The 27,083-nt window shown below is 44.9% G+C and overlaps 1 protein-coding gene across 1 annotated transcript in view; it reads right to left on the bottom strand.

The window, feature by feature from the left end:
• Window positions 1–26,374, bottom strand: part of TTC9 (tetratricopeptide repeat domain 9) — a 36,766-nt gene extending 10,392 nt beyond the window's left edge. Inside the window, exon 1 of the mRNA XM_050953639.1 lies at window positions 26,035–26,374. Within this exon, the coding sequence (XP_050809596.1) occupies window positions 26,035–26,335 (301 nt within the window). The 5' untranslated portion in view covers window positions 26,336–26,374. The remainder of the gene's footprint in view (window positions 1–26,034) is intronic.
• Window positions 26,375–27,083: the final 709 nt, after the last annotated feature.

Raw genomic sequence — 27,083 nt, 5'->3', positions numbered from 1 at the left:
GTCCATCATTGATTTCTTTCTGTGTTTCTAATGCAGCTTGAAATGAATGTGCCTTGTTTTTCTTTCTTTTTTTAAAGCTTCTTATAAAAATGGTTGTGTGACTTCAGTGCTGGCTTGACAGCCCTGGAGACTGGAGTCCTCTATTTATCCACTGAACAGGTACAGCACTGAGAGTAGCTTCCCACATGCTGCCCATCCAACATGCCCTATCCCTGTTCTGGAGAGACCAGCTCTTGGACTGAGTGGAAGGGGAGTTTATTGTCCCTGGTTCTTTCGCTCCTTGATCTCTCCAGTTATAGTAATAGAAGCGTCTCTGTAAAAATGACAGATTTACTCAGACTACCTCAAATATTCCATAGTAAAACTTGCTCCTTTTTTTTTTTTTTTTTTTTTTTAAACTGGCAGTTCCACAAACTCAACCCGTGTTCTGAAAACCTAGCTGGGCTCCTTCTTGTGACATTAGCAATAAAGATTCTGCAAACATAATTTAGCTGCTGCTGCTGTTTTTGCTGATGCACAAGACATAGTGGAGTTGGTTCTATGGGGCTAACATACTGGACACTTGTTTGTCTCAGCAAAGTGAGCAGATTTGACAGGAAAGTGCAGGAAATAACTATGGTGAGTGAGAAGAGGTCATTCTGACTGTTACTTTTCTAACTCTCTCTCTCAAGGGAGTGTCCCTTACAAATATTTAGTAACATGTATTCTTATACTCATTTTGCTTCATTGAGAACCATCTCCTTTCTCCACAGTATTAGAGATGACTGTGGATATTAGTTTATAATGTAAATCTTGAAGCTGTTAATAAAACATCTTTTTAAAACTTTCTTCCTAAGTTGGTCAGGGAAGGATTGTTTTTAAAAAGTTGTTATTCCTAAATAGACTTGTATATCTGTGGCTGGCAATGTTTGTTTATGGTATCAAACATTTCATCACCCTGGCTCTCTTGGGAATAGGTCTCCAGTGAGGCCTTTTCAGGTACAGGCTGTTCTCGAGGAGACCAAAAGAGACTGTGGTTTATACAGCCCTTCCTCCCTCTCCCTTGATATCAAACTGGTGCTGCCCTACACAACAACCTTTACAATACATTTTAAATGCTTGGAAGAATGTGCCATTCTTGAAGAAGTACTTTTCTTTCCAACTTCTCATGTAGGGAATCTTTTCCAGTAGCAGTGTTGTTTAATGGTTAGCCTATTGTGGCTGAGTTTTATTCTCAGCTCTGCTAGTGACTATGTGAACTTGGGGAAACATAACCTCTTTGCTTCTGTTTTACTCATCTATAAAATTACACACCTCACAGCAGAGGTGCTGGAACTATTTTTATAGTGGGGGTGCTGAGAGCCATTGAAGCAAACTGTAAACCCTGTTTATAATGACAACCACTTTAAGCCAGGGGGTGCAGCAGCACCCATGGCTCACAGGGTGGTTGAGCTTCTACATTATTGTCTATAGGCACCGACTCTGTGGGTGCTCTGGGGCTGAAGCACCCATGGGAGAAAAATGGTGGCTGCTGAGCACCCACTGGCAGCCCCCCGATCAGCGCCTCCCTCCCTGTGCTGTTTCGGGGCATGCGGGAGGCTTGGGGGGAGGGGAGGAATGAGAATGCGGTGCGCTTGGGGGAGGGGATGAGGCGGTGCAGGGGTGGAGCAGGGTGGGGGTGTGGCATTGAGGGAAGGAGTGGAGTGGGGCAGGACTTGGGACAGAGCCAGAGGTTGAGCACCTCTAGCACAATGAAAAGTCGGCACCTATGGTCCATAAAGTGCTTTGAGATCATCAAGTAAAACATGCTACAGGAGGGCAAGGTATTCTTGCTAGCAAAAGCTCTGAGGGAGGTCTCTGCCAACCGAATTTTGCAACTGAATGTTACTGTCTAAGTAGAGATGTGTGGAATGTGGCCACTTTGGTTCATTTGTCTAATTCTGCACAGCGTAGGACTAAACACCACAGTGGTTAAAATGCTAGCAGAGCTGACCCAGATCTACAGCTTGCACCATTGTTGGGCCCTCTTGGCAATGGTAGGAAGTTTAAAGGAAAAATGGCCAGGGCTTTAGCTACACTAGAGTTTCATTTTGAGGAACCCCAAAAATTCAAAGCAAAGCACATCTGAAACTGTCATGTTTCACCTGTTTTTCAACCGAAATCTCCCCAGCAGCCTTGGGGAACCAGCCAGTTTACCAAAACAGCCCAGCTTAACCCAAAATGTTGTGAATTTTTGGGTGTTAGGAGTTTGTAATGAAATCTAAAATAAGGGTATTTGGGTTTTGGTAAAGAGAAACTGCTGAGCTTCAGTTCATCTGCAAATTTGACACCATCAGCTCAGGATTAAACAAAGACTGTGAATGGTTTGCCAACTACAAAACCAGTTTCTCCTCCCTTGATTTTCACACCTCAACTGCTAGAACAGGGCCTCATCCTCCCTGATTGAACTAACCTCATTATCTCTAGCTTGCCTGCATATATATACCTGCCCCTGGACATTTCCACTACATGCATCTGACGAAGTGGGTATTCACCCACGAAAGCTCATGCTCCAAAACGTCTGTTAGTCTATAAGGTGCCACAGGATTCTTTGCTGCTTTTACAGATCCAGACTAACACGGTTACCCCTCTGATACTGGGTTTTGGTAAAGAAGTTTAAGGTCTGGACTATGCTGGGATTTTTGCCACTGGTGTAGCTGCACCAGAGCAAACCCTCTAGTATAGACACAATTTATACCAATGTCTAAAATCGCACTGCAGACCAGGTCTAAGATCTATCCACCTTTATGAAACAGAGTGAACGGAGTAAACGGAGTGAGCCAAATTACTATAGAAACCAGATTAGTATATCCCTATCCTTCTGGACCAATGCACCTGGCATGTTCCTCAGGTGTCGTGCATGGTGTTAGTCATTATCACAGATTCCACTCGCTACTCTCCCTATAGGATTAAAAAAATGCTTTGCCAGAGAGAATGTCTTGAGTCACAAATTTATATTTCATACATTTCAGGGGTGTTTGGATCTGTGGTTTCAGGGCAGTTCATTATTACAGGCAGGGCTGGTACCACTACCTATTATTAATGTTGCCAGGCACTTCCCATTATAACATTTTTGTTTTCAGTTGTTATAACTGCCAAACTTTAACAGTTTCATCTGAATTTTTCCATAATGGGTGTTCGCCTCAGGCTGATTTCCCTCCCCCTGCCCCCACCCATAATGGTTCATCTATTTCAGAGAACAAGCCTGGGAAAAACACATGCTTCATACACATTGAGTAGAAAATTTAGATTTTAGTTGCTACATTCCTTGAAAATTCTGTCCAGGCTGGACATGCTCCAGCCTGAAATTAAGCAGGACTTCCCCTGCAATTCCTGCTCTGGACTATTGCTCATGTTGGGTCCAGGTCTGGGTCAGGGTCCAGGCACCAGAACTGAGAGCAGGGAGACTGTCTCTTGTGCGCTCCGTGACACCTTCCTGGACCCAGGCTTTATGGATTAGGAAGTTGCCTGAGTCGAATGGAGATGGGACAAGAGCTGGCTCATGGTGGGGAGTAAATTGGGACAAGGAACTTGGGGTGAGGGAGATGGAGAGCAGAAACTGGAACAGAGGCTGGAGGGGGCAGAGGAAAACTGGGACCGGAAGTTATGGTGGACAAATAGCCTGTGACTGGGTGAGCAAGGAGACTAGGACTAGGATCTGGGAAAAGAAATAGGTTGTGGAGGGAGTGGGAGCCAGTAGGTATTTGGAGGGATGGACCAAGACTGGATGAGGTGCTGGGGGAGACAGGGACTGGCTGGGAAAGGGGACTGGGACTGAGAACCAGGGGGATGAAGTGAAGGATGTGAGAGGGGAGGGGAAACAAATCTGAGGAGGAGCTGGGGTGCAGGTAGAGAACTGGGACTGGCTGGGCAGAGAAACTAGGCCATAGAGCCTGGGAGAGGGCCATTGAGATTGGATGAGGAGCCCAGGAAGGGAGAGGAGGCTTTAAAGCCAGTGGGGATGTGGCTGAGGGTTCCTGAGGAAGAACTAGTATGTGACCATGTAATGAAAGTGTATATCATAATGCATGAGTTAAGCTTGCACAGAAACTTTAATTTTGGTATCTCCTAACTTGAGTGTCTGATTTTGCAACCTTAATAGTGTTGTTTTGTGTCTTATCTAATTTATATCTATATCAAGAGAGAGAAATGGAAGGGGAGGGAGGCAAGCAGGCCAGCTGAGAATCCAAACTAACCTCAAGTTCGCGGTATTTGGAATCAGGGTTTTGTTCTAGGCCCATCTCTAGTCTTCAGAGGGCCCTGCTTACGTGTAAACCTCACTTTTTAACCTCTGCTAAATTCTATGACAAGATTCCAAACTGGCAAGGGAAAAAAGCGCCACAAGGGATGAAAAGGAACTTGAGACAGCTTTATAATATGGGGGCAGAACAGAGGCTGTATCAGATCCTTCTCTTCCTCTACACACAAGTGGGCTGCACTTTTCAAAGATGTTAGCCAGAGTTCCCAACATACCCTCAAAGAGTGAAGATTAGAAGTATTCTTTGTTAGAGAAATGCCACATGCTTTAACGCTCCAGATCTGAGCGAATCATTAGGATCTGAAGAGTTTCCAGACCTTGTAATATTCCATATCCCAAGCCTGCAAACAAAGGGGATTTTCTGGCTCCGCACCAATAAGATGCTAATTATAGCCATCTTGATAACGTCTAGCAATAATCTGATTAGCTGACGACTAGTTCCTGGACTGCCTTAATGGGATGAGCAGGGAAAATTAAAGTGACAGTACAATTTTCTAATAAGAAGCAGCTCTCATTTACTCCTCTACACCTACCAAAGCTGTGTAAATATGCCTGCTTGTTACTACATGCAGGAGACTGTATATGAATTTAAAATCCAGATTGTATGACATGCTGGCACCCTCTCTGCAGGGGCTGATTAATGCTAAATGAGGTGTGGATATACCAACACTGAGGGTCCCAGGTAGCCTCTTCTTCCAAGCCTCCATCCCTTTCCTTTCAGCCTAGTTCTCCATTCCCAGTTCTGACAGTTCCTCTCAGCTAAACCTTCCTGGACAGACTCTTTCCTAACCTTCTAGGATGGGCCGTTTCTCTGCTGCTTGAGTTCTGGATATTCCTGCCATGTGATGCAAAGGGTCATTGTGCTGCTGTCTGTAAGAGTCTGGCTGGCACAGGTGAGCAATCCTTATTGGTAAAGTTCACCTATTTGTAAAAATAAGTTTTCTAAACTCTTTTCAGAAACGTCACCCTCTCCCTATCACCACAATTATGAATGGTGCTTATGTCTCCCTGCTAGGAATTAGCTGTAAAATGGTGGCTATCAGGAAGTCCTGCATCAGGATATAGTTTGAGATACAGGAAACGGAGCTCATCATTTGAATGTGTAAACACTTAACTTACAACAGCTATGAAAGTTTCTTGCCTTTCCCATGCATTCAAATGCTGTACTTGATCTTCTGTGTCTCAAACTTTCATCAGACTTACAAGGGGGCAGTGGCCTGTTTGAATGCTAATTATTCTTTTTTAAAAGTTATCTTTTTAGACAGTAAGATGTTTTATGCTTCTTTTTCATTCGCTGCAGTGACAAGAATCTCAGTTATATGAAGTTGCAGTTTTCCTTTATAACAAGACTAAATTTGTATGGCAAAGATAACCCTAGTGGAATTACAATCTAAGTTTTCAACTGGTTCTCATGGCTTCCAGTTGGCTTGGTAAGTTTTGGAGCACAGCAAGGAGTATATTGGGCTACAGCTTCCTATAGTTACTGCCCTCCAAATGAAACCAACACAGGCCAACCAAAGTAGCCTAACAGAATTTCCGCTGGGACACAGCCAAAGGAATGGTCAAATGACGGCAGGCAGACGAGTTAGACTTTGTGGCAAACTCCGTCTCAAAATGTGCAACAATAAGTCCTCGTTCCAACAAAATAAAAAGGTGACAGTAGAAAGAGGCCCCAAACAAGATCCTCTAATTCAAGCCCCTTTGAATTTCATGGAAAGGGGATTCAGGAGCTCTGTGTTCTCAGTGATAGTCACACAATGAGTCAAATAGCAGAGCCAAGAACAAAGCCTGGTTCCCTGCAATAACCAGTAGGTCATGTTGCTTCCATAAACATTTCTCTCCCCTGCAGCCAGTCTGTCTGTCTCTCTCTCTCTCTTTTGGTCATGGTTGCTGCTGTTGTTCTGGCAGGTTAAATCCTCTAGAGGTTTCCTTCTTTCTGACCTCACTTAGAATTAGCCCAGTAATCCCTGACCTAGCTTTATCTTTTAAAGTCAATACTCATCTAGCCCAGCTGCCTGTGTTTTGCCTTTTGAATCTATTCCAGAGTCCCTTTGTTATTGTTTATCTCCGTCAAGCTTTTTCCACCCAGACTGAATCTTTCTCTCCCCAGAGCCCCAGTTCCATGTCACATCCTCCTTCCCTGTTGCTTATCCTCCTGTCGGTGCCATTAAAATGCTTCTTTCTCCCATTGGAGCCCCATGGTTGGCTTTGGTAGAACTAGTCTCTTGTCATTTCTGTAGGGCAATAGCAGATAATATCTGAAGAGGGATCAGCAAATTCATTAGATGTACCCATGACTCCGGAGACCAGGAAGGAGTTTTAGGCAGAGAGTATGACCATAGGGCTGGTGCTTAGAGTACAACAAGAGGCTTGCTGCAGAGGCCAAAGTTCTCTGAATTTCTAGTTTAGTTGGGCCACAAAACAGATCCTTGGTAGCAAGGTCCTGGACACCTATCTATTGGGCAAATAGCTTCTACAAGCATATATTGTGTGTAAAGTTATTGGGGATCCTTTCCAATGAAAGGTGCTGCATAGCTGGAATAGCTACATGGCCAAAGAGGGGTCCTGAATGAATGATGGTCAGCTTAAACACGCTCAAGACCAGATAGGGGGATGTTGGTAGGAAGGGAGAAGCATCTGGAGGAAGTGACAGCAGTAGAGAGAAAAGAATCTAAAGCTGGCTTCAAGACTATGACCCTTCTCCTCAGATGAAGTCATTGACAGTCATCCATGCCATTATTTCCTGCACGCTGGATTTCTGCCAATGGGTTCAATTTGGAGCTGCCCTTGATGATCACTCAGAGGCTAAAAGCTGGTGCATTATCCTGCCCAATAAACCAAGTAAGCTAACATGGGCACACAACACCTGGGCTCCATAGCCTGCCTGCCCTGGATGTCGTTCATCCTGGTACAGCTGAAGGTGTTCATGATTATCTATAACGTTCTGTAGAGACTGGGAGCAGGTTATCTTCAAGACCTCCTCTCATCCATGCCTCATCATGGCATTTACTATTGGAACTGGAATGCTCTCACCATCTATCCTCAAGTTTGAGCATTGTGTACTCGGCATCCTTGTCCTGATCAGCAGTGCAGTAACACTTTCACCTGACAATCTGTTACTTTTCTGGAATGTACCTTTGTGATTGCAACCAGTCCCTCGTCCAGTTCAGCTGTAATTTCTCTCCTGTTCTTTACTACCAGATACAGAGTTACCTTTGTATTATTGACATACCTCCTAGACATCCCTCTATGGATGCCAGGACAACAATGGATTGCTGACCTTCCCTAAAGAGCATTAGATCCTATCCTCTCCTGACTCCAGGGCCTTCAAATTCTCACACACTTTAGGTACAGTGTATATGAAGGATAGAAAATGCGGTCACTCTGGCCGGCTTATTTATTTGCTCTCACCTAGGGTCCAGGACTTGAACTACACTCCACCTTGTTTAAAATGTAACTCAGTGTTAAGCAAGGAACAAACAGGGAGAGGTGCTCCTCTTATTTAAACGCCGAGCCATTCAAATTCTGTACCAATGGTCATTTTAGTACTCTGACTTCCCACATTAAGGCCAAGTCTGCACTGCAGACTTCTGTCACCACAGCTGTGGTGGTCAGGGATGTGAAGAGGTCTGATTCTTGACCAACATACTTGTACTAGCTGAAGCCCCTACCTTAGATGCAGTTATATTGGTAAAGTTTTTATCCCAAGTAGAAAGTTTATCTGCAGAAGCTAGGAACATAGCAACTGCTGTAATGGATCAGACCAACAGGTCATCCAGTATAATATCCTGTCTCTGACGGTGACTAGTTATGTTGTTCAAAGGAAGGTACAAGAAACCCAATAATTAACCACTATGGAATCACCTGGCCATGGACACCTGCCCTCAGCCTGAGTCTTTGCGCATCCAACATAATCCCAAGCAAGTTAGTTTGGCCCTGAAACAAAGTTTAATATCCATTGTAAAACTCTGATCCTGCCTAATGTAGCTGTGAAAGTTCTTATTAGTTGTAAGTGTCTAATCCTTTTCTAAATCCTATTAGGTTATTTCCCTCAATGACACCTTGCGACAAGCAGTTCCACAGATAAATTATGCATTCGGTTAAAGTGTTTCCTTTTACTACTACACTTTAATCCTTTCTTTTAAAAAAAAAATCTATTAACCACAGGAACTGGCATGGCTCCCTCCTTGCTTCCAGTTATACCAGAGCAGTTGGGGATGGGAATGTAGTAATATATACATAAAAGAATTCTGATATTTCTTCTCTGTGATTCCTACATGGCTTTGGATATTATGCTGCTTTTGTTTTCTTGGAGCATGAACACACTGTCAAGGCTTGAGCCCTTAATCACTGCAAATAATTTAAGAGGATAGTTGCCAGGGATTTGAATTACAGTTGTGTTTAAAAAAAATAAAAATTGGTGTCTGAAGTAGGAGTTGAAGTGTAACTCTCTGCTACACCCTTTGACACAAGAATCATGGCCTGGGATATGGAGTGGGTTCCAATTTAATTTTTTGTTTTGAAGTTCCAAAAAAGAGTGGCCAGAGTCTCTTTTCAGGGCTACGGCCAGGTCAAGGCAATCCAAGACCCTGGGGACACCATGATAGAGGCCCACTCCTTTCCATGGCTTCACTCCTGCAGACCCAACCCTGTAGTGGCGGAGTAGGGGCTGTCTCCCTGTAGAGGCAGGGGCAGTAGCATGGACCCCATTCCTCCCTGCAGGAGCAGCAGTGGGGTGCCCCCCTCATAAGTAGCTGGAATGGTTATCGTCCTAGAGAGACCAGGGTAGCAGGAAGGGAAACCTCCCCAGGATGTACTGCTTGGGTGGATAGGCAGGGCTCAGTGCACGCTTCTCCTGCGGCCACGTATACAATCTTCTGCTGCAGTGGTATTGGCAGGGCACCTAGAGTTGTAGGTCTTAACATCCCATTGTGATACATGGAGCAGTTCACCTCACAGAGCTGTTGCTTCAGGCTGTTTGCGGACTATGGCAGAAATCACTGCATTGAGCACACCTCATCTCTGAGAACTGAAAACTGTGGGCTAGACTGTGACTTTGGGCATAGCCCAGAACAAAGGGGGGCGGGGCGGGAATCAGTGCAGGAGTAGCCCCTGGAGGCACTGTGACTCTGGGATATACCTTGCTTCTCAGAGCAGGGGGTCCATACCACTCCAGCTCAGCAACTCTGGTCAGTGAATATGGGGGATGGATCCAAGGCAAGGCTGCAGTGCACCTATTCTCTGACCCTCCTGCCCATCTTTGCTGGGAGGCAGTAAATGGGTGAGTAGCCTGCTGCCTGGACCTAACAGCTGACTATTTCAGATTGGCAAAGACCTTGAGTGAACCAGTGGGCAGATGTGAAGTCACAGCCACAACAGGCTACACAGAGTCTCAAGATTGCAGCAAATGAGTGGAGAACTCCCTCCACTGCCTGATTAGGTTACATTGAGTAGGATTGAAGCCCTTGCTTTAAGGAGCAAGGGGAACATGGCAAGGCAGACACTTAACTTGATTTCATGAAAGCAGGGAAGTTACCTGTCGGCTTAGATCACACACAGATGGCCAAGGTGGAATAGTAAAGCAGGACTGAGAGCTGATGGCTCAGTCAATCCCTCAGAGATGCAATGCACTCCAAACCGTCAAGAGTTAAACTCTGAGGGAAACATGCTCACTACTTCCTAGCTTGTGAACGAGTCATGACCAAATGGTGCCACTCCTGACAGAAAGAGCCATGCTTCACTGAGTGAAGGAATCTTCCCTTCCTTCTTCAAACATGCAATATGCAGATGAGACACAGCTCTACCTATCCTTTGCCGCACAGGACTACACCACCACCACCACGTTGGCCCAGTGCATGGATAATATCAGCTCACAGATTAACAGCTAGCTGAAGCTGAATCTTAACAAGAGGATAGGTGATAGCGGTGATACTGGTGGATACAGGAAAGTATTTTGAAGAGCTTGCAACCACGTGCAATTTTCATTGGTTGAAGATACACACCCACAATAGGTCAATTCAGTCCATAGTCTACTAGCGCTCCGATTTCTTATTGATGCTAAACTCTCGCAGAGCAGTATCTGTGAGTAACGCGCTTTCTACCAGCTCTGCTTGGCTAGAAGACTCCATCCTATCCTGGTGAATGAAGACCTGGCTTCAATTATTCATGCCTTCGTTACCTCTCGGCTGGACTATGGCAATGAGATACACCTGGGTATGAAACCTTCAGCACTTAGGAAACTCCAACTATTTCAAAACACTGCAGCACACCTGAGCAACACAGGCTACTGCAAACATATCAAGCTTGTCCCCTGCTCCCTACATTGGCTTCCCATAGAATTTCAAATCAAGTTCAAGGTCTCACTCCTTATCTTCAAAGTGCTCCGTGGACTAGCCAAGGCTATCCAAAAAATTGTCTGAAGCTCCATAAAGGCTGCCATTGACAATTCTGTTCCTCTGGTACAATGGAACTCTCAACAATCAAAGAGTACAGCTCATCTATGCAGGAGACAGAACTTTCTCCAGTGGTGGTCTGAGACTATGGAATTAATTCCACCAGGAACAAAGGACCACCACAACCCTCACCACTTTCTGCTGTAAGTGCAGGGTGCATTACTTTGGCACTGCTTTCTTTAATATAAAACACATAGTAACAGGTATATTTAAAATATAAAGACACACCCTACCACAAGACATCACTGCACCTTTCTCCCTCTGGGGAGAGAAGGCAAGAACAAACAAATGCACTACTGGAAGGTGCTCGGATACTGAGGTGATAAGCATTTATAAAAACCTATATAGAGATAGGTCTTAGGGAACTAGATCAATGGATATGATTAGTGGATGTCTGCAGCCTGCAGTTCAGAGGCAAGAGTGGTTGCTGTTGTCAGTGGTGCAGAACTTTCCAAGTGAAAGCCTGCTACCAACTGGCTGCGGGCAAATGCATGCTGGTATTATGCAATTGGATGGCACAGAAAAGGGGGAGGGGATTTGTGAGCAGCGGTTAATAAAGCATCAGCCTTAGCAGGGCAGAGCTGTAACACATCCAACCCTAATATGCCTGGCAAATGGAAACATAAGCATGTTTACTCATCTTCAAAGGTGTTTTGTTTTACACAAAAGGTTCCTGCTGCTTCATCTGTGCCTGCAGGTAAGTAAGTCATAGAATGCTGAATCTATGATGTTACAATGACCTCCACAGCAACAGATTGAGCAGTCACAAAGACAGGATTTTGACTACACTTTAACGATGAAAAAAAGGAAAAGCTGGGGCTGTGCAAGGTAGGGATGAGAACTTCTTAACGGGCATCCATGATCTTCACTGCAAAGAAGAGCCTGAATGCCTATCCAAACAGGTGGAAACTACAAGGAGGAGCCAGCACCAGGTCAACAGCTAGCTCCCCAGTGGTCCATAGGTGCAGCTATATAACAGATCTCCATCTAGCAGCATCTAACCAGTTGCAGTTATTGACACAGGAATGGTGCACAGTAGTGAACAGCTTTGGGATACTATGATAGGAAGTTGGTCTGTACAAATGGAGTTAATCAGGATGATTATTTAATCCTAGATGCCACAGTAGTCGTCAGGGCCCCATTGTGCTGCATGCTGTACAATTACATACTACAACATGAGTCCTTAACCTCAAGAATTTACAATCTACCAAGACAAGTGACATACAAAAGGTGAGGGATTTCATCGGACATGTACAATTTGTATAGACATTTGCTTTTAAAAAAATTTTAAAACAGAGGAAATACATGTAAATTGACTGATTTTCTGTTGGCATTAGGTTCAAACCAGACCAGTGAGGAGTTGTCACCGTCTGCCCTGCCTGTCTGTGTGCCTGCAATGCTATGCTGCTGTGACTCACAGCCTTGCAACAACAGCCAGCATAGATGGCATGCAAGTCAGACTCTTGCTTCCATTACCCAGTTACTGGCTGCAGCATGATCCAACCCCAACCCTCCCCCCACATCCCAAATTTTCACAAAACTGTCTCTGTGCAGTCTCTAGTCCTCTCCTGGAATACTCAGAGAAGTCATGAAGTTTGTTGTTCCTTTAAAGAGACAACCACACCAAAGTTCATTAATTTAAAGTAAAATAAGTTTATTTTTAAAAAGGGATATAGAATTAATATAAGATAAAGAGTTAAACAAACAAGTAAAAATTTGCTTCTAAGACTAAAACTTATTTTCAACAAGTTACGATCTTTGCCTAAGCAGACTTCTCACCTAAACTCAGTTCCCAGAGACTTATCAGAGGGTTATTTGTTCAGAGAAGTTGGTGATGAATCAGCTATAAAAATTCACAAAGCCCAGGAAGCACTGAAGTTCTCTGAGGGTCCAGGGTGCTGTCCAGCTGTGGATGACCTCAACCCTCTGTGACTCCATCTGAATGCCCTCCGTCTGGGGAAATAACGTAACCTAAAAATTTGGCTGTGGCCTGGTCCAAGGTGCACTTCTCTAGTTTGGCATATGGTTGTATGCATCCACAGCTTCTCCAGGGTGGACCAGACATGAATGGTAGTGCTACTCAGGGCGCTCAGAAAACACTAGTATATCATCAAGGCAGATGATCAGGAATTGATCCAGGATGTCCCGAAACATGTCATTTAAGAAATGATGGAATGTTGTGGGGGCACTGGTTAAGCCAAACAGTATTACTAGATATTCAAAGTGCCCATATTGGGTACAAAAAGTGATCTTTCATTCATCCCAAGGCCTTATGCACACTTGATTGTGTGCCTCCCGAAAATCTAGTTTACTGAAGATCTTGGCAGTCCTCAGGTGGTCCAACAATTCCAGGATGAGGGGCAGAGGGTACCAGTTATGAATAGACACCTAGCTCAGTGTGCGATAGTCTATGCAGAGGCACAGTGACCCATCCTTTTTTCACACAGCAAGGACTCTGAATGAAACACTATGAAGTTTTCCTGTATTTACATGCATAGGGCTCCAGCTCTGGTTCAGATATGGTGTATAACTGTCCATAGGGCACCTTTGTCCCTGGTTGTAGGTCTATTGGACAGTCATAGTCCCTATGTGGGGGTAGTAAATCTGTTTTTCCTTTCAAATATATCCATGTGGTCTCAGTACTTGTCAGGGAGGCTGAGGTTCTAGTCTAGAGCCACCCCTGTTCTGGTTAGCTCACTGCTGTCCAGGGTTTTGCTTTTGAGGGTCTTAACCAATTCGGGGGCCAGAGTGCAGGTCACCTGGTGGGGGAGGTGTTGGTCAATTTGTTGAAGACAAGCTTTCCAGCAATATTCACAGGGGACGCTAATGCTGCTCCGCTGCTGGGAGATACATGAGTCATGCCAAGAATTACCAGGAAGAACAGAGAGTGGATCACATCAAAACTTATTTCCTGGTGTCCTACCACTGTGGCAGATAAGGGAACAGTCTTCTGGGTCACTGGTTCTGGTGACAGGAGTGATCCATCAATTGTTTCCACCAGATCTGGTGTGGGTTTTAGCCGGAAAGGGATCTGGAAGGTTTGGGCTGCCTTAGTGTCTATAAAGTTGGCAGCTGCCCCATTATCTGTCATAGTGGTAGAGGAATTTCTTTGCCTCCCTCAAGACCTCTAATCACTGCACCACCTGGAAATGCAGGGAGACCCCATGGTTACCAGAACAGGTTCCATCTGAGGGTTAGGGAATGGCTCCAGAACATAGTACTCTGGTGTTGCCCAGGCTGTACCCTGCTAGGGCAAGGGCCTGGGCTAGTCTGTTTCCCAAGCTCTTTCGAGCTGGACAGGAGGCAAGGACATATCCTGGCATCCCATAGAATGTGCCACTGACATTATTTCTCCTCTGGGGTCATGCGTCATGGATGGATTCAGGACTTGGTTCTACAGGCATTGACATAGCGGGCAGACGTGGGAGCATCTGGGTAACCCTTCTTTTCTCCTATGTCTCTTGCAGCCAAGAGTTGATGCACAGGGTAAGATCAATAAAGGCCTCTAGGCAGGTGGCATTTTCCGTGTGGGCTAGCTCATCTTTTGCATCCTCACTGAGTCTAGGCTGCCTCATTCCATTCAACATCATCTGCAAAGCACTGGAAATGAGTGGTGTGGGAGATGGCCGGCCCCTGCCTCTCACGCAGCTTCCGGAGGGCAGCCTCTGCGAAGCGGACGTGATGCTGTGTCATCAAAGATGGTTGGGAAGGCTGGCAGGAAGATGCCGTACTTGAAGAGCACTGGGCTGTTCTGCTCCAACCTGTGGAAGACCAGTCACGTGATTCACCAGTCACCAGAAGGCGGACTACTTGCCCCATCTTTCTCTGGTCTGTGGGGTACATTCAGGGGTGGAGCAGGAAGAGCAGCCTGTATTGTTTCAGGAACTCCCAGTGTTCCTGATGGTCCCTGTCAACCCATTTGGGCCGTGGCACCACCACAGCCTTGTTCAGGCAATGGATGGTCTACTCAGGCATGTAGTATAGCTGCTTCTCTGTGAACATGCTAGCTGCTCATATAGGGTCTGGGCTTTGGCAGTGAGCTGTGTCCCTGGGCCTGTGACAGTTTGCACAAGGTCTATGCTTTGGTTGCAAACTGCAGGCTTGGGTCTTTAGTGTGAGGTTCTGCTCACAGATGGGTGACTCGGTCCTGCAGGTGTCTCAGCCTCAGGGAAACTGCTGGTCAGTGGGCGGTCTGCCCCTTCCATCTTCTAGGAAGGTTGGATTGGGGGGAAGGGGCTGAAGAGGGTCTGAAAATAACTGTCTGGGCCGGGCCATGGGTGGCTTATGTGCACAAGTCAGTTACCAAGTCGTGGTCATGAGATGAGTAGGGAAGTTGGGGTTAAGCCAGGTCAGGATGCAAGGGAGTCAGGGTTGGGTGCCGAGCTGCAGACGGGGCCAAGTAGCGAAGCTGAGGTTGAGCCAGGGTCCAGAGTTGGAATCTGGGGTTCAGAGCAAAGCATGGTCTGGAGTGGAAGGAAGCAGGCGGTCTTATGGCTGGCTCCAGGCACCAGCTTATCAAGCAGGTGCTTGGGGCGGCAACTCTGGAGCGGGGTGGCACTTTCAGGTATTCGGTGGCAATTCAGCGGAGGGTCCCTCACTCCTGCTTGGAGCGAAGGACCTCCCGCTGAATTGCCGCAGATCGTGACTTTTTTTTTTTGGCTGCTTGGGGCAGCAAAATCCCTGGAGCCGGCCCTGGGCAGTCTACGGGCTGGTCCACACTACGGGGGGGAAATCGATCTTAGATACGCAACTTCAGCTACGTGAATAACGTAGCTGAAGTCGAATATCTAAGATCGGATTACTCACCCGTCCACACCACGCGGGATCGATGTTTGCGGCTCTCCCTGTCGATTCCGGAACTCCGTTGGGGTTGATGGAGTTCCGGAATCGATATAAGTGCGCTCGGGGATCGATATATCGCGTCTAGATTAGATGCGATATATCGATCCCCGAGCAATCGATTTTAACCCGCCGATACGGCGGGTAGTCTGGATATGGCCTACATCTTTGCTTAGACAGTTCTCTGTGATGGCTTCATGGTTTACATACCAGCATAGGCCAGTCAGTGGACTGCAGGGGGAGCTGACACTCAAGCTCCGACACGCAGTACTGCCTGCAGTGTCTAGCTTCACATGGTCCACCAGCAGAAGCCTTGCCTGAGCTTCTGGTGGCAATGCAGAGGTGTCAGTAATCTGAAATCCTACTGGTCTCAGGTTCTAGTCTCACAAGCTCTTTACAGCAGGGTGATGTGGTGAGAGGATGTAAGTGAGTTGAAACTGAATACAAATGCAGACGTAGGTGTCTTCCATCTCTGATTGTTCTTCACCTGTGAAGTTATGAAATCTCACCAAAGAGAACGAAGAAAATGACTAGCTAGGTAACCTTTTGGTATAGATGGTCTTCATGTTATAGGTGTGATGTTGCACTCCATATGATTTTATGAAAAATGAGTGCTAATGAGTGTGAATATAATGTAACTGGAATATGCTTCATGCAAAAGGTCTCTTGTAAGGTATCATAACAAAGCTTATCTACTGAGTGTTCATCCTATTTGTATGAATGTATCATTCTTCTATCTGAAACTAAAAATATGAAATTAACTCTGAGGTCCTACTGTAATTATGCAAAGTGTGGGCCATTAATGGTGGTTTAGAATCTTGATGGCTCCCATTAACCAGGACAATTGACTGTAGCTGGCTCTATTTATTTGCAAGCCTTTCTGTGAGTCAGACTAGGAAGAATGAAGGCTTGGGTTCTCCCAGGACATGTGACCATGTCACCTGGTACTGGAATCCATCTTAAACCTGGTGCTTTTCCTTTTAGGAGGGGTGGGGACCAAGAGAGACAAAAGATTCCTGCCTTGTGCCAAAGCTATAAAAGACGGTGGAACAGAACAAAGGGGGTTGCCAGTCATGAGAAATCCCCTAGCTACCACCTGAGCTGGAACTACCAAGGACTGCATCGGGGAAAGGATTGGGCCCAGACTAAGAAGAAGTCTAGTCTGTAAGAGAAGCTCATTGGAACCTCTCTGAGGGTGAGATTTATATGTAATCAGTTTCTTAATGTATTGGTTTAGACTTGCATGTTTTTGTTTTATTTTGCTTGGCAACTTACTTTGTCCTGTCTATTATTACTTGGAACCACTTAAATCCTACTTTTTATACTTAATAAAATCACTTTTTGCTTATTAATTAACCCAGAGTAAGTAATCAATACTTGGAGGAGCAAACAGCTGTGCATATCTCTGAGTGTCATAGAGGGTGGGCAATTTATGAGTTTACACTGTATAAGCTTTATACAGAGTAAAACAGATGTTTTTGGGGTTTGAATCCCATTGGGTGCTGGGTGTCTGGGTGCTAGAGACAGGAGCAGTTCTTCAGCTTTTGGGGGATGTGGTTCAGACCTGGGTCTGTGTTTGCAGCAGGCTAGCGTGTCTGGCTCAATAAGACAGGATACTGAAGTCCCAAAAGGGGCTCAGAGGTAGTCTCAGCACACAAAGTGACAGTCCCACGGGGGTTTCTGTGACCCAATCCGTTACAACAGGCTTGCTTCATTATAAAGTTCCTCCCTTTATTAGATTTCTTGTTTTCTAAACTCCATGCCACTGTTTAGAACAATGGTCCCCAAAGTGTGGGGAGTGCAGAGGAATGTTCAGGGAGACATGGACCAGGCCCCAAAGGGGGCAGGAAAGGAGTACCACCCATACCTGCTCTTCCCCCAGTTACACTCTGGCTCCGGCCCCATCCCCACCCCCAGCCGAGGCCCTGGCTTTGGCTCCTGGCCCAGTTCCCAGCCCCACCCCCAGGGGGACAGGGACAGATTACATTACGGGGGAGGAAGGGTATAACACAAAAAGTTTGGGGACCACTGGTTTAGAGTATAATAGCTCTGTTCAATGTATTCAATATATTATTGGCACCAGCTGGCATGTTTTAGGATAGGATCAACTCACATGTGAACAAAGAGGCTATTCGTAGAGGGAGGCTTTATTATATTTGGTGCACATTGTGTCAGGACAGTCAGGAGAAGTTTGGCACTCAGAGGTGTGATCTAAGCACAAGGCTAGGAGTCAGGATTTCCTGAGTTCTAAATGCACTTCAGTCACTGCCTTGCTGTGTATCCTTGGGTAAGTCACTGAACCTCCCTGTGCCTCAGTTTCTCATCTCTAAAATGGGGATAATACTTCCTGCCTCATAGAGGGCTTATGAGGAATAATTATCTCATGAATGTTAAGTGCTCTGAAGATGGGAAGTGCTCAATGTTATTCCAGGGACAGCTCAGCTACTTTGTAGGACTTTGCTTTATGGGTTCCAGCACTATCAAAACCTTAGCATCCACATTTAAAATGAACAAGAACAGAGTGTGCGGTTTAAAACAATTGTAACTTTTTAAAATCGTTGGTTATTGCTGCTGCTACCTCCTTTCCACTTTATTATTCAGTTGCACATAAAAGAAGAAGGTGGTAGGGTGGCAAAATTTGCCCTCACCTTTTTAATTATACCTCATCTCACGCATCCTTTGCTCTTCCTCTCCTCCTATCATTCTCCCTCACTAGAGCTGCATTTTAAGTGCAGAGCTTACTGGACTTGGGTGTAGAATCTTAATACAGTCCAGTCTGGCCCCACCCTACATAGGCTATTTATTAGGATATGAGGACTTGCAAGAGTATTTGTTGTGACTCACTGGGGGACAATTGCTGGAGGAAATTCATGAACAGAATTTCAGAGGAGAATATGGTGACATTGACAAGAAAAGCTATTGTGAATCCCTTTCATTAAATATATCAATGCACATCTCAAAGCAGGTGAGCAATGAATAAATCTTGAGCAGAAAAGTTGATCACTGCCCAGCGGTTTTGGATGGACCTTCTGATTCTTGCCATCCCCTGCTTGACTTTATTTTGAAAGTTTCATGCTGCTGCCTTACCACTAAATCTGTCTGCCCATTCCTCAGTCACCAGCTAGCTGAGTTAACTCTTCCAGAGGGGAGTCGGACAGGATGTCCTGTGCATGCAGAGCAAATGCAGCACATCGCAGGCAGCTGTACAGTGAATAGGTGGCACATCAGCATTAATAGGTTTTTCTCAAATATAAAAACAACTGGGGATGAGTATGTCACTTCGGCTTGCAAAAGAATCTCCATTTTCAAACGGATTTTTGGGAGCCAAGGAATACACACACTGTACTATGCACAGGTTTCTTTCCCTTCCTAAGCTATCAGTGACAGGTACTTTATTAGAAAGTTAGCAAGGGGCCAGAGGGCAGCTTACCTCCACCCAGATCTGGAGGAACTTTCATCCCATCCTTTTCATGCATATGTTACATATGTAACTCCATCTGCCTGAACAGGCTGGCCCTGCCACCCCAAACAAAATGGCAGAAGTATTTTACAGTAATAGCTCACAACATTGCCTTTCCCAAGATCGATATTACAATGTTTGAGACCATCATCTAAATACATCCAACACTCACTCAAGCAACATCAACTCCCTGCCTGCACCTATAACACCTTGGGCTGTGATCATATCATAACCTATAAATCAGAGGTTCTCAGATTCTCTCATCATGTGGACCAAAAGAGTTAACATTAGGCAACTAGCCAAGTCTTCTCTGATCATCAGCTAGGACGCTGGTGCTCTACAGACCACAGTTATAATCTAAAAGGGTTGGGTCTGCTCACCATTCAGAAGGGACTCCTTCCAAGGAAAACCAAGGAAGTGATAGTGGTGTTTGAGCTACTAGCTCATTGCAATCCAGCAGCCAAATTCTGCCATCCCTATTCATGATGAACAGTAACTTCCTTGGTGATTAGGTTTTTTTTTATTTCAGTGCGACTCCTTCCAGAGCAACGTACTACTCATGATGAATACAGGTGGCAGAATCCAGCCTTATGTCATCAACGAGCCAATACCCCAGTGTAGTTCTAGGGGGTTGCTATACTGACAGAGGTGCCATCTTTTGGATCGGATGAAAAGGGAGGATCTGACGCATTCATAGTTATAAAAGACTACATGGCATTTTTTGCAAGAGTAGGGATGCTACTGGCTAAATTGTATCTTAGATCATTACATTCTGTAATACTTTGCAGCTACATTGTGCCTTCCAGTTGAGGATCCTAAAGTGCTTTACCAACATTTTAATTAAGATATAAACCCTTATAATTTTCATTCATGTAATTAATTAAGCCTCCCAATACCTCTAAGAGATAGCAAGTAGTAGTATTTTCATTTTACAGATGGGAAACTGAGGTTTAAGGAAGTGAAGTGACTTATTAAAGATCAAATAGCCATCTAGTATCAGAGCCAGACATAAAATACAGATCTCCTGACTCCCAGTACTAGGCCTAATCTACATGGCTATCCCTCGACTCAACTGGAGAAGTTCTCCTCCCCCTGCCATGGCTGGGTTGCAGTGTTTCTCCTGTGTGGCCACCAGAGACTTTTCTTGCAGCCACAGCCTCTGGGGGAGGCGAGGAGCAGTAGCTCCTCCCCTGGGGCTGCCAGCAGGGGTTGGGCCCAGCCCTCCTCTGGAGCCACAAATGCCAGAGAAGCAGACAGCTGGTGTGAGTTCCCCACCTTCCCAGGGGTGATGGGGCTCAGGCTTCCAGCTTCAGCCCTGGGGTGGTGGGTGCTAGGCTCTGGTTACAGGGCTTCGGGCTCCAATCCTGGGCTCACTTCCCATCCCTATCACCCCTAGCCCCCACTGCCTCCTTACCCACCTCTCTATCCATGGCTTAATCCCGGCTTGCCAGGGCTGTGTAAGTCTGCTGTGAAAATCAGTATTTGTATGTTTGTTAATATCACTTTTCACTGCCTCCCAGTTAGCTAGTAATTCTGCTCTGAAAAGTGATACATACAAATAATAGTTTCCAGAGCAGCAGCCTTACTAACTAGCAAGTCTAAAAAAACAAACAAAAGTCAAAAAAGGAAAACAAACAACAACAAAATATAAGAATGTGAAAAGTACCTTATTTTGTTTCTATTCTATTTAGGTCCAGTAAAGAACAGACAAAACTATACATTATTTTTATTACTGAGTCTGCAAAAAAAATCACACCTAAATAAATTACAATGATTTGGACATGTGTTTGTGCACATTTGTTTTTCCTAAAGTTAATTAATAATTTTAGGAAAATCTGTCAGAGCGGCCACCAGCAAGAGTTGGTGGACGCACGCAAAGGTCACCAAAAAATTTCTTGTGAGAACTCCTGGTCTAGCGTGTCTGCTATTGTAAGCAAACACTTGTCAGTTTCCCTATCATTGTTTCACATTCACTTGTGACAAACATTAAAAATTATGCTACTCTTAGCATTTTGCTGTGTTCAGAAGGACTAAGACCTGTTCACCCCTCCCGAGCAGAAATAGCCCTTTCCACCATTGAAAACTGTTATGCAGTGTTGCTGGCACAGAATGGCTATTACGTTCTACAAGGTGGTTCAATTTATGGTGAGTGAGTGATCCCTGTTTGTATGCAGTTCATAAAGTACTTAAGAGCCTTCTAGATGAAAGGTGTAGTATAAATGGAAGGGACAGTCATTAATGTATTAATGAGATTTGGTGAGTTCAGATTTGCTGCATGCATTCCTCGTACATTTATTTTATTTTTTAAAAATAACCTTTTGCTCAGCTCTAGTGCAGCATCAGGATTTCCCTGATGTTTCTGTTCTTTATTCTATTTTCATTTGGGCTGACTGAGGCAAAAAAAGAGGTCAAGTGACTTGCTCAAGGTTGCAGATTGTCAATGAGTCATAATGAAATGTTTTCTTAAAGCTATGTTTGCCTTGTAATCATATGTTTATTCTACAGGGCTTTATGTTGTTGTTAGATTTTTTTTTATCCTAGCAATTTCAAGGAACTTAAACTATGCTGCCAATCTTGTTTTTTGGTGAAACTGATCAGTAAGATTCATGATAAAAGGAGGTTTTTTGGCAGGCCTGTATAAAACGTTGCAACACTAGACTTCACAAATGTGATGAGTCCTTTTAAGGCCATCATACTGTTGTATCTTAAAAACCATAGTATTGCTAGTAGCTTAGTGCAAGAGATATTAGCAGTATTGCCAACTCCACACATTCAAAAATCATAAGGTTTCTCCTGCCCCAAATCATGAGATTGGAGTTTTTTATATCTTTGATTTTTTTTTAGGACAAAATTTGTTATTTTTATATTTATTATCTGGTTTTTGAGCCTTTAAGGTTAATGTTTTCCAGCTTTCCCGCCCCCCCCCCCCACCCTCCACCTCCAACGAGACTTTGGCCTGATCTACACTTGGAGGGGAGGAATCAATCTAAGATATGCTATTCTCATAGCTGAAGTTGCGTATCTTAGATCGACTTAGAATCACTTACTTCGCGTCCTTGCGGAGCAGGATCGACAGCCGCTGCTCCCCCGTCAACTCCGCTTCTGCCTCTCGCCCTAGTGGAGTTCCGGAGTTGACGGGGAGCGCGTTTGGGGATCGATGTATTGCATCTAGACAATATGTGATACATCGATTCCTGACAGATTGATCACTACCCGCCAATCTGGCGGGTAGTGTAGACATAGAGACTTTAAAAAAAAAAAAAGACAGAAAAAGAAGAAGAAGAAAAAGTAATTGGATTGCATGACTCCAGGTGCTTGGGCTTAAGAAAACCACCAAATATCGTAAGATACAATAAAACTGAAAGAGTTGGGAATATTGTATTACGGTGAATACTTAACCTAGCCTATGTGCTTCCCTGACTGGTACAGTTTCCCAGAAAGTACAATATACAATGCAATGCATCTCTGAAATGGGAGAATGTAGTGGGCACACAAAAAATGACATTGCAAAAGCAAAGAAGGACTTGCAAAATGCTAAGCTTAGTGGAGAGATTGGAAGCACTAAAAAACCTGATAATAAGGACACTCAGGTGATAACACTGAATTATACCAACAAAACTGCCTTACTCAGAATTGATGCATACTCCTCTTAGGTGCATACTGCTAGCATAGTCCAAGCACTATGCAGATACTTATTTATTCTAATTTTTTTTAAATACAATTCTAGTGCTCAGCAGCATAGTATCCTGTACCACCTCCTTACTTCCCCACACCAAATATACTGATTTCTTCCCTAATGATATGTATTATGTTGATATCTCCTTGCTAGAGTCCTCTGGGTAAATAATTCAGTGGCTTCTGTTGAACCTCAGTGTTATATGATAAAGTCCTACTGCTACACCTTTTGCTCTTTTCAACAAAGATTCTTTTAGTAACACATCCTAATCCTTATGGCAGTTCAGGACCAGTTCCTCTTTACCTCACTCCTTTTCCTTTTGGACACCAGTTCAAAGAGAATCCTGCTAGAATTTGACCTCTAGAAGTAGACTTGTAGTAGTGACACTGCAGTTTTCTGAGTGGAGAGACTCCACTTTAATATGTTGTGTATTTTTTCAATGTTTACATTTTAAGACATGACATTGGGCAAACATGAAATCATATACTTTGCAGCCAAATTCTGCTCTCTGCTACATATGTGCAATCCCACTGAAAACACGAGTATAACAACTGTGCAAGTGTAACAGAGTAGAATTTGTCCTACTGCGGTGTCTTCACAAGGGAAACACTGCAGATGATTCTAGGGTTAATTATGCCCTTATGTGTTGAAACAATTTAAAGCTAAGTAAAATATGTTTAAATCTAGGTTAAACCGTAAGCACATTTTCCTGTTGTCTGATTGTATTAAAATCTCATATACAGTGGCAATCAACAATGGTTAAAAAAAATCCCAAACCAAACCAGAAACAATAAATAAATGAAATGGGGCTATTATTATGTCAGCAAAAATGGGATTGTAAACATTTCCAGCAAGGCCAATTTGTATACTCAGCAGAAATATAAACAAAAAGCAAACAACATCTATCCCTTCCAAACCCATTCACCTTCTAGATATATGCCTAGTTTATACCTCAGGACTAAGAGTGAAGATATTTCTTGTTAGAAATGTTTTAAGACTAGGAACACATTAAACTGCATTAAGCTATTAATGGTATTATGGGTTCTTTATATAACACTGTCAATCTAAACAAGCCTTACAACCAGAGTAAGATGTTTGATTTGAACAAACATCCATAAACACAGATTTTTTTTTAAAAGGGAGACAAAATTACACTTAGTAATTACAATATTATAGTGACACCTTCTCTCTCCCCATATGCAATTTAAATAATAATTGAAGGAACCAAAATATATCCAATTAGAAAATGTGTTCTAAAAGGGACCTAGATTCTGCCCTCAGTTACATTCAAACAACCCCATTGATTTCAGTGTATGTGCAGGAGTGTAAGTGAGGGTAGAAAATTAATCTACTTTATTCCCCATTTTTTTCAGCACTGCACAACACAAGAAGCAAAGCTAACCAGCTCTGCCTAGACAAGCCAAGTGCAAAATGAAGGTAATTGCTGACATGCTAATGTCCTGGCAGTGGCCAAATTTTTGCCAAGGTAACGAGGAAGCATCATTTTGGAAAGGACTAGGATTTAAGGGGAAAGAGGGGAGAATCTAAAATTGTGCTTTTTTATTAACTCTCTCCCATGTACACGCAAACAAGATTCTTTTTTGATTTTGGAGCTTCCTAGTAAGTATAATAAATAAGGGTTTTGATATTAAAATAAGGGTTTTGATATTAAAATAAGCTCCGATCTTGCAGTTCTTACCCAGGCAAAGCTCCTGTTGAAGTCAACACAAGTCTGAGTAAGGACTGCAGGATCAAACTATAAAGTAGTTTAACTCCTCCATAGAGTATTCATTCAAATCAGATGGGAGGAAGCCAAGTCAAATGCAATGATGATCAAGCATCTATTGGCTAGTGTGGCAACTAGTATCTAGCAACTAGCTAGAACTACATTTTCCTTTCACTTTTACAGCTAAAAGATTATATACAGATATACAAAAACTAGTATCATTTGTGGTTGTCAAAATGATTTCCAGACATTTCCTTTCTTACACCAGAGGTTGTAGGACCCCTCCATTCTAAATTACAGGCAAGCTATGGTAAAAGGATTGAAGGCAATCTCAGGCTGAAGAAGAGAATGCTGTATAATCTTAGAGAATTCCTGAATTGTACTTTTTATGTATCTGAACACTCTATACAAACATCTATTCTGTTACCTCTCTATCTCCCAGGGAGTATGAGGGATTAGTTATATTTTTAAACAGCTGTACAAACATTAAAGTGCTTGTGTGCACATATGTTGAGTAGTAGTAAAAATGCAGATGAACCCTAAAGAGAGATGAGATTTTGATGTGTTCTCTATATTTGCCAAGGAAGGACTGGCAGAATGCTTCACCCCCCCCCTTCTAGAAAAGTAAAAATACTTCTCTCAAACATATGAAAATAATATTTCATATGCTCAAAAGGAATCACTGAGGGTACAATATATAGGGCCTTATTTTGTAGAATGGACTATGTGATTCCTAGTTAATAATAAGAAAGGATGAGGAGGGGAAGGAGAAGGGAGAAGACTATAAAGCAGACCCATAGTTCCCCCTAAGAAATACCAAAGGCTCTTTGTTTTTGGTTTTTATTTTCTTTAATATTTCCTGGAAATTTCAGTGTTTATAATAAAAAAATTTAAATGGGTGAAAATCATTATGAAAAAATTAACTGTCCTGTTTTCTGGGTGAATAGAGGGGTTAATATGGGAGATGAGAGGGTAGAAAAAAGCACCAACTAAAGAAAAATAATAGTTTTTAATGTAAAAGTAGTCTAAGGCTGCAGTGTAGTGCATGAAAAGTACATTAACAGCACCTACACATATGCCCACACATGCCTGTGCGTGTATCTTCCACAACACTGCTTCACTTTAAACAGCCTCCCCTTTACACTTAGACTAATTTATTAACAGAAATACTTCTTCCTAATGCAACGTATTGGATTTTCTTAACAGAAAAAGTATTTTCACTTATTGGAGGGGTCCAAAATTCGGGTAAAATGGCTAAAACCCGAATACTAGCAGTTGTAAAACCCGAGAATTTTCCAGCAAAAAATGGGTAAAAAATTGCACAGGAAGGAGGCCCTTAGAGCTCCCTGAGTCAATACTGCTGCTCTGCTGTAGTGCTCCTGGGTGAGGGGCAGGAAAGACGGGGGGAGGCAGGGGGAAGGGCACAGCAACCTTGTCATTGCACCCTTGCTTTGCAAGCGGCGCTGGAAAGTCAGGCTAAAGCCCCAGCAGGGGCATGATCTGACACCCCCAACCCCGGCCAAAGTTATTGATGGGCCGGGGGCGAGGATCCCCAGAGCAGAGGGGGACCACACGTCCCTGCCGGCGCGCCCAGCCCCCGCTGACCTGCCAGGCTGTTGTAACAATCGATCTCGATGCTCTCCGCGCTCTGGCTCTGCTCCGCGGTGAGCTGGCCCCGCGGGCTGGCGGCGCAGCTGGCGGAGGAGCTGGGCTCCGGCGGCTGCAGCCCCTTCAGCTCCAGCAGCGCCCGGTGGTACTTGCCGATGGCCTCGCGGAATTTCTTGTCCTTGTAGCACTGCGCCCCTTGGCTCTTGAACTCCAGGGCTCGCTGGAGGAGCTCGCCGGGCTCCGCACCAGCCTGGGCTCCCGCGGCGCAGCGCGCTGCAGCGGGGCTCTGCCCCTCCATCCCCGCTGCCGCCGCCGCCGCCGCCGCCGGGCGGGAAACGGGCTTCAAGCCTCCGAGCAGCCGAACGCCCCAGCGCCGCGCTGCGCCGCGCCGCCTCCCGCTCCCATCCTCCCGCCGCCGGCCGGGCGCCGCTCCCCCGCCCGCGCGCTGCGGGCCGGACCGGCTGGTGCTGGGCCTGCCGCCCCCGCGCACGGGGAGAGCGAGCGCCGGCTAACCCGGAAGGAGCCCGCAGCCCGCAGCCAGGCAGGAGCCCAGGATGGGGATGGGAGGGTCCGGAGCAGCCGGGGGGAGGCTGCAGCCTGGCGCCCCCCCCTTAAAAATATCAGACAAAAAGCCACCTTGTTGCTTTCTGCAGCCAGGCTCTTAAAGGCGCAAGCTCCAATTTCCTGGCCCTCCTGCGGGGTCGCCAATTTTACTGCAGGGGCTCACACTCGGTAGCTTCTCCAGGCCAAGTGCTCGACACCCATTAGGGCCTCCCGATATTCCGCCATTTCTCCCCCACCCCCAAACTGCCTGTGTGTCTCCTTCCCATCCTCCCATTTCAGGGACTCATGCCAAGGGCTCTGTGTTCCTCCCCATTTCCACTGTCTCTTCCTCGTCCCCAGAGACTCCGTTTTCCCCTCCCCATCTCCACTCCCCCCACTGAGTCCCTGCGTTCCCTCCCCCATTTGTGATTCTCCGCTTTGCCCTGCACACATCCACTCTCCCCACTCCAAGTCTCTGCTTTGCCCCATCACCAAGTCCACTA

The sequence above is a fragment of the Gopherus flavomarginatus genome, chromosome 5 (genome assembly GCF_025201925.1).
Source record: "Gopherus flavomarginatus isolate rGopFla2 chromosome 5, rGopFla2.mat.asm, whole genome shotgun sequence".
Classification (NCBI taxonomy): domain Eukaryota; kingdom Metazoa; phylum Chordata; order Testudines; family Testudinidae; genus Gopherus; species Gopherus flavomarginatus.
This window is presented reverse-complemented; position numbering and strand designations above follow the sequence as displayed.